At 43.6% G+C, this 14,965-nt stretch overlaps 1 protein-coding gene across 8 annotated transcripts in view; it reads right to left on the bottom strand.

Annotated features, from left to right (window-relative positions):
* Positions 1-14,965, bottom strand: part of SLC4A11 (solute carrier family 4 member 11) — a 137,940-nt gene that overhangs the window by 45,350 nt on the left and 77,625 nt on the right. For 7 of the 8 annotated variants that reach the window (XM_072037904.1, XM_072037906.1, XM_072037905.1 and 4 more), the window contains 4 exons: positions 11,768-11,814; positions 7,104-7,335; positions 6,420-6,482; positions 5,798-5,879 (listed from right to left, as the gene is read on the bottom strand). In XM_072037904.1, coding sequence (XP_071894005.1) covers positions 5,798-5,879; positions 6,420-6,482; positions 7,104-7,335; positions 11,768-11,814 — 424 coding nt within the window. The remainder of the gene's footprint in view (positions 1-5,797; positions 5,880-6,419; positions 6,483-7,103; positions 7,336-11,767; positions 11,815-14,965) is intronic. The other variant, XM_072037903.1, reaches the window with a different exon arrangement.

Consider the following 14,965-nt stretch of genomic DNA (forward strand, 5'->3'; position numbering starts at 1 on the left):
ACATATATTATTGCTAGATGTTATTAAAACAGGTGCCACAGAAGTGGTCTGATGCACCCGAGCATTGCTACATGGAGTGGAGGAGCAGTGCCTGTCCACTGAGTGCAGCCTCATCCACACCAAGCTTGGTTTTACTGCTGTATCCAGTTATTTGGACAAAAACCTGCTCTCAGTACTTTCAATGTAAGGCCCTGTCCCTTCTGCCCATGTGTCAATCAGCAACTCAATCTCAGCTGTTACCTAACTGACCTAAGTCCAGCTAGTTCCTGGTCTAGCACTTACTGCTCTATTTTGTTTTAATTCCAGAAGCTAGATACAAATACAAAAAGAACTCATACTGAAGCCCTTCCTAGATTTGTGCAAATATTTGTAAAGTAAACAACAACAACAGTTAGGTTCACATGGAGAAATCAAAAGCTATGCAGATCTGTAGGTAAAACTGCACAGTTCTGGCCAAGATAGAGGCACTTTGAAAACAAAACAACTCCAAGCAGCACTTAAACTCCCACTGAAAAATATCTGAAGGGCAAATAGCTAAAACCCCTCCAGAAACCTGAGGGTTAGCAAGACATTTTCAGCTGACTAAACTCAGTCTGGTTTGGCCAGAGGCTCCAAGTTCCCTTTTGGTCTGTGTTGAGCTAAATTTGATTCTTGTCTGGTTTGGGCAGCAAGCTGAAAAATCTATTTTCACCCAGTATTACACACATATGGAAATACTGGGTTATGATTTAACAAGACACCAGGTTGCATTCTCAGCAATTTCATCATTATTCTCCAATAATTGACCTCATAAAAAAAAAGGCTGTTTGAATTATAACACACATTCCTGCTTTGCTGTCCTCCTCCTTCCAGGCTGCTTATCCTGCAAGCATCCAGCGTGGCACTTGGATGGTGAGAACGGGCAAAATCCCCCCAAAATCATCAATACCCCAAGTAGCACGTGCTGCTCATCCACCCCACACCCAAGACGTTATCAGATCAATAACACATTTCTCATACAAATCCTAAAAATGGCCAAACTTCAGAGACCAAGAAAAACAGAAGCCACCTTGAAGCAGGGCAAGAAAGGAAGTCAATTCAGAAACAAATTATCCCCTGCAGTAAGAAAAAATGCCCAGTAGAGGTAATCAGCAAGCCAGCCTTTTCCTGTCCCAGTGCAGAACAACAATGACACTGCTTCTCCGCATCCACTGCAAATAAATCTTCTGTGAACCAGCTCCAGGCACAGGCTTTTCAGAAACCAGAATTTACAAGCGAGGAATGAAGCTGTGACCAGCAGGCCAGCTCACCAGCAGTTTGGCACAGGGTTGTTTCAGCAGTCCAGAGAAAAATTGCTCCAGGATGAGTATCGTCTTGGAGCAGTAAATGCATTTGGAGCTCTAGGAAGACAAATCCTCTCTAGGGGAGTTCGGGAGAAAGTATTTCCTATGGGCCAGTGCATAAGGAGACAGCCCTGCACATTGTGGGCACTGGAGTGACTCATCCTTCTTGCCAACAGCTCTCCTTTGGGACTCAAACTCGCAGTGAATAATTTGGATTTGAGAACTCCCTTCCGTAACACAGCATCTGCAAGAGCTTGGACTGACATCACCTGGGACAGTCCATCGAGGGTGCCTTTATGTACTTAAAGATCTTTGAACCCAAATAACACTTGACAGATGACTGCTGCAAAGTGCAGAGAATGGGCTTGTTTTGCAACCTTCGAGCCTTGGAATCATTCCTTTAATGTTTTTTTGTTGTTTTGTTTTAAGGAGTTGAACCGTTCAATTCCCCACAGCATCCCATTTAGACATTTGAAAGAAGGGCACTGTTCTGCAGGGTACACAGTAACTAAGATTTCTTTGAAATCCAAATTCTTTGAAGCCTTTTCAACAGCTAAACCAGCAGTAAGTGGCTCTTCTGTAGACCTACATGCCCCTGGAATTGGGAAAATTTTTAAATGTGCAATAGGCTTTACTTTTGTTCGGAGATGCATAGGTAACAAGGTTTCATACAACCTTTGGTTTTACAGTAGAAAAAAGTTAATATTCTTAAATGCTACTCTTTTTCGATATCAAGCCAGACTCTTGCTTCGAGTCACCTCACGCCACTAACTTTTGGAAGGCTACGGGTATTTTTGAGCTACCCTCCTCCACGTGAATTTTCGCAATGACATACTATGAAAATAAGCAGTTTTATAGCAGCATGGATCACACAAGCCTTTGAACCACCCTCTTCACCTGCAGATAGGTTTTTCCTCTGCTTTACCTGTTAGAACAGCTTTAGCAAATCAGTTGAATGCACTGAAAGTAAACCCTTCACCAATTCCTGTGCCTTACCAATCCAACCAAAGGAAACAGCTCCTCAATTACTGAACACAGACTACGAAGCAGCTTGCTTCTGTGTTCTTCTAGGGGCTCAACTCTGGAAAACAAATCATACCCATCTCCTGGCAAAGAGAATATAGCCTGGAGGTGGTACTGCCTGAGGAGTTCCACTCAGCGCAGGCAACATTTGTTCAATAATCCAAACAGCTGGTGTTTCTCCTAGAGGACATCAAGTAAAGAAATATACCAGCAGTCAACTGACAGTAACTTTAACACCCTTAGAATTAGGGATTCTTCACCACATCCCAGGAAAAAAAAAAAAGTCTGGCATTTGCATCTCCATTTGTCACATTGTGAAAGAAGCAATTGGGTTTGACAGGACTTAGTTGTGATGAAAACCACTCCTCCACATGCTCTCCGCTGGACAAGGGGGGTTATCTTTGGGCTTTTTGAGCCACAGAGCTGGGCATAACCAAAACCAATAGCTCTTAGAAGGGCTTCTTCCCCAGCTTTCTGAATCCAGATATGTGAAGTACTCAGTTTACCCCCTCCAGACTCTGGATCACGGTGGATCTGGCTGATACCTTGGGGAACTCAGCAATGCTGAAATCATTACATGCTAGAGGGGTACCACAGTGTGTCTATGAACTCCTAAAATCTGAGCTTCCTCATGCTAAATGACCAATTAAACCTGCAGATGACAGTTCAGCACTCCTGGCACTCCCTACTCTCAAACAGGTCTTGGCTACCCCTTGTCCCAAGTTCTCTAACAAATCAGCTTCACACTGAAGAGACAGGTGGTGTCCATAACATTTTGTCTTGCTCTTCTGGTAAATGCTATGAACAGAAGAAAAAAGCTGTGTTTGTGGTTTCTAAGCTTTGTGATTACAACCTTGACTGATGAAGCTAAGCTGCATCTCTGAAGATCTGCTTTCTTGTTAGGAAAACCTATCTTCACACCTCTGCAACCGAAGGGTAGCAAGTGCCCACTACTCACTTGGTAGCAGGACATCAGCACCCAGCTAAGCAGCATTTTAATGAAGCAACCTCAAGGCTTTCTTATGCTTATGTACCCTTGTAATGGCTTCAGAAAAATCATTTTTGTCAGGAATTGGCAAAACCTAACCCTGAAGTCTGAGTCAGAAACCAGCTTTGCTAGACTTCAGCAGAACATTCAGATCTTGAGATCTCTGATTTCCCCAGGCAGCTTATTCTGTTCTGTGGATGTAGCCCAGATGCATATGGTATCTCTGACCTCGCTAGTGGTTCAACAGACCTGAAACTGTGAGAGTGCAAATTACAGCAGGAGCAGAATAGCTACTTAACCTCAGAAACGTGCAGTGTAAAACCTAAGGTGGAGTGATAAGAACAGTCCCTCTTCCCAGCACAGAAGAGAGAAGGAAACAAGTTTGTGTGTCCTTTAGGAATGCTCCTCCTCATATAGGTTCTGTAAAACTCAGTGAAGATCCCCCACACATGTATGTTTGTCTTTCTAAGCTAATTTAGGATTTAACATTTCTCCTCCAAATCAATGCAGAAGCAGTCCTACCAAAGCCATCCCTGAGCTGCTATTCCTTATTAATATAATCTTAGGATACTCAAGGCTATCTCATTTGCTAGGAATAACAAGTTAGTTAAGGCACACAGAAAACAGCAGCGCTGATTTAAAATTTAACAAAGAGTATAGATACTAAGCACAAGGAGAAAGAACAGTAAAGAGATATCTTAAAGGTTCTTCCCACTCATACAGGAAAAAATCATCAACAAATTCCTTCTACTTCAGAGTTTTGGAAGTTGTTTTGCAATCTGACTTCAAGAAAAACGTAAGGTCTAAAAATATGGTTCTCAATCTGTTGCACAATAGCTGCAGCAGAAATACAGTGCAATAATTATATAATTATAGTTAATAACTCATCACTGCTTTCCCACCACTTTCTTCTCCCTCTTCAGAGCAACAAAAGGGAGAAACAAGGAAAGTTTTGCACAAGACACCTTTAGGCTGTAAGCTTATTCCTCAAATCATGTCTTGTCATGGAAGCTAGCATTACTCACATGGACGCATTCAAAGTTTTGGCTCACTTTCTGTAGGAAGGCTGAACCTACCCTTTCCAGCTTCATGTATATAACCACAGCATTTGTATCATGACCTCTAGAAGTGCTTTGTAATTAAGTCAATACTCTAAACTCTCTAAAGCCCTCTATAGAGCCATGTCACATACCACCATGGAAGCTTCCACCCTCTGCACTTCCTAGAGGAGCACACACATTCCCTTACTGCCCTTATCATACCTGTGGCATGCAAAGGGGAAAAAAAAAACTCAGAAGCCCTCCTGGTTGATTGGCACAGAAAGACCATTTTGGTGTAGGAACTCATTTTCTCATTCGTACAAGCTGTCCTGTACATCCCAGGCAAAAAAGTAGAGGCTGACAGTAGCACTTAGACATTACTGCATGTCAGGTTCCTGTTCTATTAAAGAAGTGAACTAGATAGTTACCTTTTTACATAGAAAGCACATCCTTCTCTTTCATAAGAGATTAGAAATAAGTTTAAAACAATCTATTTCTAAGGCAGAATCTACTTTTTTTTTTCCAGCCATAAGCAGAGGATAGGAAAATCATAGCTGGGAAGAGGAAAGCTACTCTGACAGTTGTTCTAGCAAACCAGTTGTGAATTTTGCTACAATATGTGCATTTACTCAGAGCCTTTAGGCACCCATCCAACATAGGTTAATTCCCAGAGAAATTACTGAGGTATTTCTTGATGACTTGACATAGATTACATCTGCATACGGTGACAGAAAGTCAAATTGCATTGTTTTGGTTGGCTCAGTGACTCAGGTTTTGGCTTTCTTCTGCAGAGGGACAGTTTGGCTCACCCAGCACACTTGACTCTGGGACAGTGATCTCAAAACCCAGCAATCCAGTTTTAGTCAAGTGGAAGCTGGGGTGAAGCCACCATGCCTCATAAATCCCAGGTGACGGAGTCTTTACCGATCCAACATTTAACAGAGTTGACAGGGTCTGAATTAATTGCCAGACAACAATCACTGTCTGAATAGGGTGAATTTCTGACTTCAATTTCAGTTGCAAAGTTTAGATGTTTTCAAAGGGTCTAAGAAGTCTTTCAGGATAAGGTTTCAGGCTTTGCCAAAAGTAGTCCATGATCAAGTTCACTTGTCCTATTCAGGAGTTCCTGATTAACATTTTCAGTAATTAGCATTTCTTGGCTCAGATTTTTTCAGCATTCTTAGTTTGTTAACCCCAGATTTAGACAGTATCCAGCAACTTAATGCCTTGCAGAGACCGTGACCATCTGCAGAGAGGAGCAGCACAATGCTCAGAGAACCCACAGGCCAGGACAGATGGCCAAAGACATCACCAACTCAAATTTACAAGGGCATGTTCTGAAATTCTGTTCCTTCCTACAGCAAAAAGGGCTGCAAGTTTCAAGCCGTTTGTGTATTCTTATAATTAATAACCCAGGTACTTACATGATACAGAGCCAGGACTGCTGATACTGCACCCCCGTGACTGTTGCTGTGACCCCTTGAATTGTATCTGATAAGAGGTGAACTAGGAGAAGAAAAATAGAAACATTACAGGTTTGTCTACATTTGTTTTGCCACTGCAAATTACATTTCCTTTCCAACTGAAGCTAAAGGCTAACACCAAGCATACTTATTTAACCGCATACTGGATTGATGCAGGGGTTGGGGATGACAATAGGAGAAAGTGGAAGCATTTGACCTGATGCTTTTGAATTCTGTCCCTAAACTCTCCAGTTTGAGAAGGCAGCTGTTTTCTCCCCCTAACAGCAGCCTACTGCAATATTAAGTCATTATATTAGCATTATTCAACACACACAGGACTAGAAGAGACTTCATCTTCCAACTCCCCTGCCCTCTCTCCCCTCTTTGTAATTACACTGTTCTCTCTGATCATTTTATGGCACTGCTTAATTTTTCTTTATTGGCAGAAAGCCTAAATTAAAGAGATTATAAATGCAAAGCTCTAAGACAGGCAGCAAGAAGTAACCAAAGCATGAACATGCTTACTACATGCTCAGGACTTGACATATCTGTTAAACAAATTCACTCAGGCTGTGACAGTTACATTTGAGATGCGATGTACATGTTTGTATATTCATTCCTGTTGGCTCTGAAACGTCATGGGTGCCTACAGAGAAACAACGCTTAGTTAAGCTTCTTCACATCTTGGGCTAAAAGGCAGTGTTTTAGACTATGCTATGACATTCAGTGGTAGCTCATAGTGACACGTAAGCTAAAGTTGGCTGGGGCTACCCCAGTTTTGAATTTCTGGAGTAAAACAAGGAGCTTATCACCCCTTCCAGTAGGCTGGGAGCAACACGAATGCTCAGCCCTCCCCAGCCAATTATTCATTCAAAGCAGTCAAACTCTCCCAGCCTGTGTGAATTCAGATGGAGAATCACAAGGCAAAGGAGCCACTTCTGAAGGGACACCAGCAAGCATCTCTTTGAAAAAACAGATCTAACGTTTTATGGACAATCACACCTGATGGGGCCAGACAAGATACTCCGGTGTTGGAGACTCCTCCCCCCAAAAAACACCAGTACATCTCATCTTAATGAAATAGGCACAAAACTCCACCAAAACAAAACCTTGGAGACATGAGTCCCTTCAGTCTAGGTCACAAAAAATAAAACCCTAGTGTCACATGCAACATGCAAACCTGGGGATCATGCAGTAGTGAGTAATCAACACCCCCCCCCAATAGAAAGGATAACATAACAGTAATTGCAAACAAGGAATTAATTACCATTCCCTTCTCGTGGGGTCCCTGAATCTGTGAATAAAGTGCTCATGATTTTTTCAAAGTTGCAGCTTGGCTCTGTGTTCTCAGGATCTTCGGCAAAATGTTTCAGCATCTCTCTAAGAACATCATCCAAGGAGGTGGCTGTTTCATCGAGGATGATGCTGGCTCTGGCCAAAAACCCATCCAGGTCTCTGTGTGCTCTGACTTCCTCCTCAAAATTCTTTAACTTCAGGTACTGTATTAAGAAGAGGTCAGAGTGTTAGACAGGTGTACATAACACCTAACAAAGGACTGGGAACTGTGTAGTCCACAAGACAGTTTCACGTTACTGCCACAAAACCAGTGATTCTGGAATCACTCTTTCCAAATCCCACTGTAGAAGAGAAGTTGTTTTATGTTATGTTATTAACACATTGAAGGCCTGCAAAATCAACACTTTTGCTAATTTAGTAATCATGGGTGAATGCCTAGGAACAGTTTTACACCCTGATGTTGAAAGCAGAAAAAAAAATCAATTTCACTGCTGAGGATAAAGCACAGAATTAAGTCTAAAAGCATAAACGCCTAAGGAGCATTTAGAAGCCTCTTTTGGTCTAAACAATTCAAGATGTTTCTAACAACACAGGCAAAGATACCAGGAAGAAATGAACTCTCAGCTCAGAAGCATGAAGGATTGTCAGCGTGCATCTCAGTGCATCTAAACCAGCTCTTCTCCAAGAGCCATCTCTGTCCTCCTAGTTCAGGAGCTCGAAGGGGAGCTGGAATCCCATCCAGCTCATCACCTTTTTATACTTAAACTCCTATTGTTCCTACTCCCAAGGAAGTTTTCTTCCTCTCTGATTAACATTTAGCTTTGAATCAATGTGTGACAGGAGGAAAAACAGATGGCAGACAAAGGCTGGTACTGCCTCAACTCTCTGCTGTCGCACACTCACGGAATCTTCCTTGAGATGGAAGGAACAGCCACGCTGTATTGCAGAACCTCAAACCTTTCCTGCGTTTGTCAGCTATGACATTTGTTAATTGAATTATCAAACTACAGATGCGTCGTTCCCATTTCACAGTTCTTAGAAATCCGTGCACGCAGTTAACACTCACGATAGTGAGTCAAAAGCAGCTGACAGTCCTGTCCTTCAACAGCTTGAGACCAAGCAAGGAAGTGGGAACCCAGGAATCTCACTCTGTTACACAGATCTCCCATCCCACAGGAGGCCAGCCAAGCTTGAATTCACGAGGTCAGGACAAGATTTTAGAGATACATTTAAGCCTTCAGCTCCTATTATGCTCAGTGAGAAGCACGCTCTGGATTGCTTTTACAGATCTGCCACCAAGTTGCCTCCACAAGCAGGACCTTGGCACATTTCCCCACGTTATGGGGCCACCCCACTGCCTGAGTCACAGATCCGCTCCTCTCACACGTACCCTTTCTACCTTTTCCATTTATAGCCTAGACACAGGGAAAAACACTAACATCTCACTAATTACTGTAATTATCACAGCAACTATCAAGTTGTCAGTACACATCCATTGCAATTAACACTGTTTTACTTTGCATCAATCACTCCTTACAGAGCCTTGGAGGATTGGGACTGAGGATTCTCTGAAGGATTTCACCACCAGCCCCAAGGCTTTAATGTTGTCTGCTTTTAGGAGAGGGTGACACAGCCATATTATCACCCCACTAAAAGGGGTGTCTAACTGCAAGTGGCCAATCAGCCTTACATTATCCCTGTATGAGAGCAGGTTAAAATACCTATCACCACCTGGTAATGTTCATGGGATCACCTGGTGACCAGCAGCTGTTTCTCAGAGGTCTTCTTTCAGCTCATCTGGCATGCAGAGTCCGACCTAGGTTCAAACAGCAAAGGGACTAAACCTAGAGAGGACTTGAGATGGATTGCAAAGGAGGTAGAAAAAGAAAAAATTGGGAAGGTCGAGAGCAACTGGAGTGCTGCAGCATCAAGGAGCCATCAAGGAGCTTTCAAGCAAGCAAAAGGGGCTTCATGTCATCGTGCTCCCAACGCTTGAGAAGCCACCAGAAGGAAAACTGTGGAAGCAAGAAGTTGGCTGATGGAGAGCAGGAATGAATCAGAGGCATTCAGAGGGCTGTTATCTGCCCACATCATCTCAATCAACACTGATTCCCCAGCGATCTGCACGAGACAGCACCGTTTGCTTGCTGTGGCAGGACAGCTCTGTCAGCTACTTAATGCAAGTCCTAAGGGTTCAGCTCCAGCTCCTGGCAATGCCTTCTGTAAATCAGATTCTTTATCCTCCTTCTCCTGGTCCTTTACAGGAAATAAGGACAGTTATTGCCCCTATTATCACTCCCATAACATTGGGTATGATACGTGCGTAAAACACAAGGCAACGTGCCATGATGAGAGGAAATAAATACATCACTGCCTAGCTGAGACAAACCAGGAACAAATTAGCTGGATTGCTGGTACAGCAACACCTCAGAGATAGCTCAAACAGAACCTACTCCCATCAGGACACCCACTGCTTTGAGCAGAAATTAATGACTACTCCTTCACAAATATTTTTAGCTCGATCATCGAGTCACACCAGGATACTGGATGCTGGAAACTGCCGAGCAAGAAATGAGACAGCTACCCAATACTTATTTTAATAGCATCAAGTACCCTTAATAGCAAAGCCATACAGTGCATCGGGGCAAGAGAAGCTGTCATGCAATGCAAGGACATTGAAACAGCCTCTCCTGACATCAGGCAGGCAGGACTCTTGGTCAGCCACCATAAGACAAAGCTGCCCATTCAATCCATGGGAAACAAAACCCTCAACACTCATCAGGAAGGTCCAAAATGGAAGTTATCAGCCTTGCTGCTGCTCTGGAGACCAACCCCACACTTATATACACCACAAGAACCTTAGGAAAAGGTGCTCCTAAAATACACGTTGCCCTGAGCACTGCTCCCTCCATGCTGCTGCTGCAGATACTGATGGCACTTTCTTCAGAAACACACCGGGATGGTGATTAAGTAGGTAGAGCTGTCAGCAGCTCCTCCTTAAGCCTACCAAGGACCGTGCCAAACTTGCCCAAGACATGGATTGCCCATCCAGGACTCCAGAAGGGGCACAGGAACCATGGACTACCACCAGAGGTGGTGACAACCCAAAGGAAACATCTATAAAATTTGTGACCCAACCACTTTTATTTTAGCAATTCTGTCTTCCCAGGCACTTGGAGCCACTTCTCCTGTGACCCAGGACCCAATTTCCTTAATACTTCAAGCACAACAATTTTACATGTCCTCCACGGAAGCAATAACTGGCAATTAGTATATTTTCTCAAGCCTTGAGAAAGCCTGCTATCCCTCTGGTATTTCTTGCTCAACAGCACACTAAAATGCTCAGGCATGAACTATAGGCCAGAAAAGCAGGACTCCTACAGCTCTGGAAAAGAAAAGAGCAGAAGACAAGCCACTTACGTGTTAGCAGCTTCCAGCTATTTCTTATCAGCAGCAGATCCTGCATTTGGGCTTAAAATCTGCACTTTAAGTGACCAAGTTCTTAGGTTACTTTCAGTCAAGCATCGAGAACTCAAAGCAGTTTGGGCAGTAGTATTAGACAAGACAAATTATTAACAGACATTTCCATTCCTGAGCACAGAATAGCTGATTTTAGCTTCCATGCCTTATTATCAAAGTGATATTTAGTCTTTTTTGATATATTTTTAAACTTGGAGAGTAGAGGAAAGCTTTTTCTGCTAGAAGTATTTACACATTTTCTTCCCCACAATAGTTCAGCCTGCTGAAACACCTTTCAGGATCTGAGCTTAGAGGCCTAAAAGAAGTCAAGGAAGTTTCTGGGATTCTCTAGAATGCCCTTAGGGCTTCAGTGCAGAGATTTAAATACCCACATTACAGCCTGCGATGAAGCCTGCAATATTTGATTTGCCAGCTTCAGCGATGCTAGAAGTTTACACATCAGCAGTCCCTCCAACCAGCAGGTAGGACAAGAGCTGAAACAACTCCGAGCACCGTGAGTCATGCCTGGCAGCCCCAAAGACTGAAAGTGGTATTAAATATCAGCTCATTTCCTCCCTGCTAACTTTGTACTTGCATAGATGGAGGTCTGCACTACTCCAGCCTCCACGAGGCTTGGTGCGTTTCCGCCTTATCCTTATCGAGTTACAGTCTCAAACGCAAGCGTAAACTAAACATTTCCCAATCCTCCTCCTAGACTGCATGTTTCCAGGGAATTCACTCCTGCTGAACCTCGTGAAGGCAGATCTGATTAGCTGGAATAAACAGGAAACCAAATCACAGCAGTGTCTATTGGGTGTTTCTGCTTTCGGCTAGAGAGCAGCTAAGCAGCCTGAATCTCTATGGTGTACACTTGGATCCCTTTGCAGGCAGCTGCAGAAAGAAAATGATGAATTAACATGTCAAGGAATTGTCTGGGACAAAAAACAGTGAAACAATCAGAATTACATAGAAACTGTTTGGAGTACAAGCAGCACATGGCTCTTTAGGTTTAAATGAAGACAGAGGAATTCAGGAAGAGACGCATTAATAAGCCCTGGTTAGGCCAGTAAAAACCTCCTTCCCATCCCCACAGAGCACAGGATCCTTTTCTCTGCTTCTAGATGATTAAGAATAAGTAGATGAAAAATAAGTTTACCACACAGAATTCCTGCTTACCTTCCTTGATGTGTGTAGTAACACGCAGCCAGCACTTTCATTTTCAGCTGGAAAACAAGAAGAAAAGTTACGTAGACAGCGTTACTATAACAGGTCATTACGATTACAGGTATATGACAGGCAACAGGAGGCTCAGAACAAGGTGAAGTATCACTCTTGGCAGAGAACCCTCTCTAGAGAAAAGCAGAGATTCAATTTTTACAACATTTCCCATTTAGGAAACATAAACCAAGTACAGAAGCATCCTTTATCGTTATCTGATCAGCCTGGGTTTGCCTTGCAGCTTTTTGTTTTTCAGATTCCCCATGTATTTTTATCCTTCACTCCCCCCCCCCCCTGCTTCCATAAAATCTAATTCCAAATACTTTAGGTAATCATTTAATCCCATGCATCGTTGTTTGATAGATTGAGGCTAAGATTGCATGAGTCACGCTCGCTTGGAAACCATTCTTGTCCTCGTTAAAAAGTCAACAATAACACCCAGGCACTTCCAAGGGAGCGGGCTGTGACAGATCGCACACAGTGACTTGAAGATGAGCACATTAATGTCCTGTCAACTCACCACTCTGCCTCCATAAATCTAAGCATAAAGCAACAGAGCTCTTGAGAAAGAAAACTGCTGTTTAGAGGCTATTAAGTGTCACTAGGCAGTTGAGTTACAGGGACAGGGGTACCCCAGAAGTTCCCAGTGCAGACTTCCAAACAACATTATTTTCTTAGAGTGTCTACGAAGCAGGTTTTTTTTTTTTTTTTTGGTATAAGCTGAAAAGCCATAAATAAAACCCAGCTGTTTCTGCCACAGCCCCCTCTGCACTGCTTGCATTCAAGGTAGTTTCTCTGCAACACCACTCATACTGCATTTGCTGTTTGTTCATTCTTCTCCCCCCTCTTGGGGGGGAAAAAGAAGCCCCCCAAGATTGTGCTGCTACCAACATTACACAGGAAACGCATGAACAGTTTTCATTCGAATGAGTGTAGTGACAGCATGGAAAAACCCCACTGAAAACCAAAAACCTTTCCAGAGGCCAAGCTGTGGAAAAGTACAGAGATGCAACGCGGAGTTGCAGATATTCAGAGGAGATTGTTTCCTCCACTTATCTGGATTTTTAAGTCCCAACCAACAAGAACTGCTCCGATCCCATTTCACAGGCTGACCCCAGCATGAAAGCAGCTACAAGCTCAGCCCTGCTGCCCTCCAAAAAGAGAGGACTGAGAGTACAATTAAGTTGCGTACAGAGTGAAAACACCAGAACTCCACAAAGTGACTGATTTATTACACACAAAGCTGCTTTATCCTAAACCAGAAATTCAAGTCATGTTCTCACTTAAAAGGTTAAAATACTGGGACTCAAACTGGGAACAGAGTTGACTGCAGTAGAGGAAAAAGAGGGAGAGGGTTGCCTTTATCTCTAAACAAAATAAGACGGCTCAGAGGCTTTGGTTACATCACCCAACTTCTTCCAAAGTTCACTTGGATGCTGTGCATGTGATTAAAAGCATCGCTTAAGACAAGTCTGCTGGCGCAACAGCCCCAATTATTACTGCTTTTGACACATCGTTTGGAAAGCACAAGCTGTTTTTATCTTGAAAATGCTATTTATTATTAAAAAGCAAGCACCCAACTAAACCAGAAACATCAAGCATCTTCCCCGGGCTTTTACATCTGTAGTTCTCCAGTGCTCACTTACTCAATTTACAGCCTAATTACACATGCAAAAGTATGCTGGAAGATTTGGAGGCCATAAATATTCATTGAGAGAAAACATGTTTTGGTTTTTGCAGCTTTCGCATGAAATAGCTCCAGATAGACAAAAGCACCCACAGCCCCAAACAATAGCGGACACGCGTTGAGGCTGATATCTGCAGCCTGTCCTTCACGCCACCCTTTGGGAGGCACGAAGGCAGCAGAAATTCGTGTTGTCCTTTTATCATGCAGCATCTCTCAGCTCCTCGTACCGCTTTTAAGCGCGTATCAATCCTCTGTTGACAGCTCTCTGGTTCTCATCTCAGGTGAGCGCCGAGCGTGCTTTATCAAAGCGAGCAAAAACATCTCATTACATCCCTTGGACACGGGTTTTAAAAGAAGAGAAGTCTGAAGACTTCTCAGATGTACCATTCTGGGTACAGAGGTGATGTTTTGGAAGGCTCAGAGCCTCATTCATCATTCCAGCCAAGCGACACGCTGCTTAGACTCAGCCCAGGGAAAGGAGGCTGATGGATGTCACCAGTTCTGGGCTGTCACTTTTAGGGCTGTTGGAGCACGGTAGCATCACAAAAGGAGAGTAGCAAGTTAACTGGGACACGAAAAAATGAAATACACACCTCAAGTGTGTTTTTACCTACTGCAGGGGAACCTGCTAAGCAAACCCAGGATAAAACCCTGCAGGAGGCTGCCTGTAGAACCACTATTAAAGGCTGGCTGGGATGAAGCTAAAACCTACAGATGTGCCTGCCACTTCTCTTCCTCCTGGCACTGTCTTGCTTTCCTCCAATTTTGGAGGAGCTGGAAAGATGTAATACCTTTGGATCCTTGCAATCTCATGGAGCAGCCCTTCACTGGAGGCACAAAGGATATAGAAAGCCATAGGTTCAGCCTCTAACAGCAAGGAAGATCCTACCCGTCAACCATCAATTATGCCTTGCTACCAGGAATAATCGCCAGATTTCACACCTGAGAGTCAGGATGAAGTACACCTAACTAGAAAGAGGTCAGGGTCACATAACATTCCCATTTTTCTGTGGTTCTGCTTTGCTGGACAGACAAAGGCTGCAGAAGTTTATTTTAAGCATGTAAGCTAGTTATGGGCATTTTGCTGTCTGTCCCCACACACAGTTAAAGGAGAGCTGCTAGGGCTGGCCAGCTTTATCTGTTAGGCTGCGCTCCAGCTCCTGCCCAAGGGACAACCAAAAAGTCAGCAGCGCATCTCTGACATCCCCTGGAAGCCACACCAAAGAACACACGCATCCCAAATTTCTGGGGCACGCACGCGAGCTCACAGCATTACCAAATATGCTGCAGGCAGCTCACTGGGAGTTAACAACTATGTTAGCAACGGTGATGAATTGCCAACATCAGACTTGCTCTCGCGGCCTCGTGTCAGCACACTCCGAGCCCTGGAGGGACACCATGGCATGCCTCCATTTTTTCTTTCCCATCACTTGGGGAAGAACAGGACCCAACCAGCTTCTAGATGTGAA

The sequence above is a fragment of the Anas platyrhynchos genome, chromosome 4, assembly GCF_047663525.1.
Source record: "Anas platyrhynchos isolate ZD024472 breed Pekin duck chromosome 4, IASCAAS_PekinDuck_T2T, whole genome shotgun sequence".
Classification (NCBI taxonomy): Eukaryota; Metazoa; Chordata; class Aves; order Anseriformes; family Anatidae; genus Anas; species Anas platyrhynchos.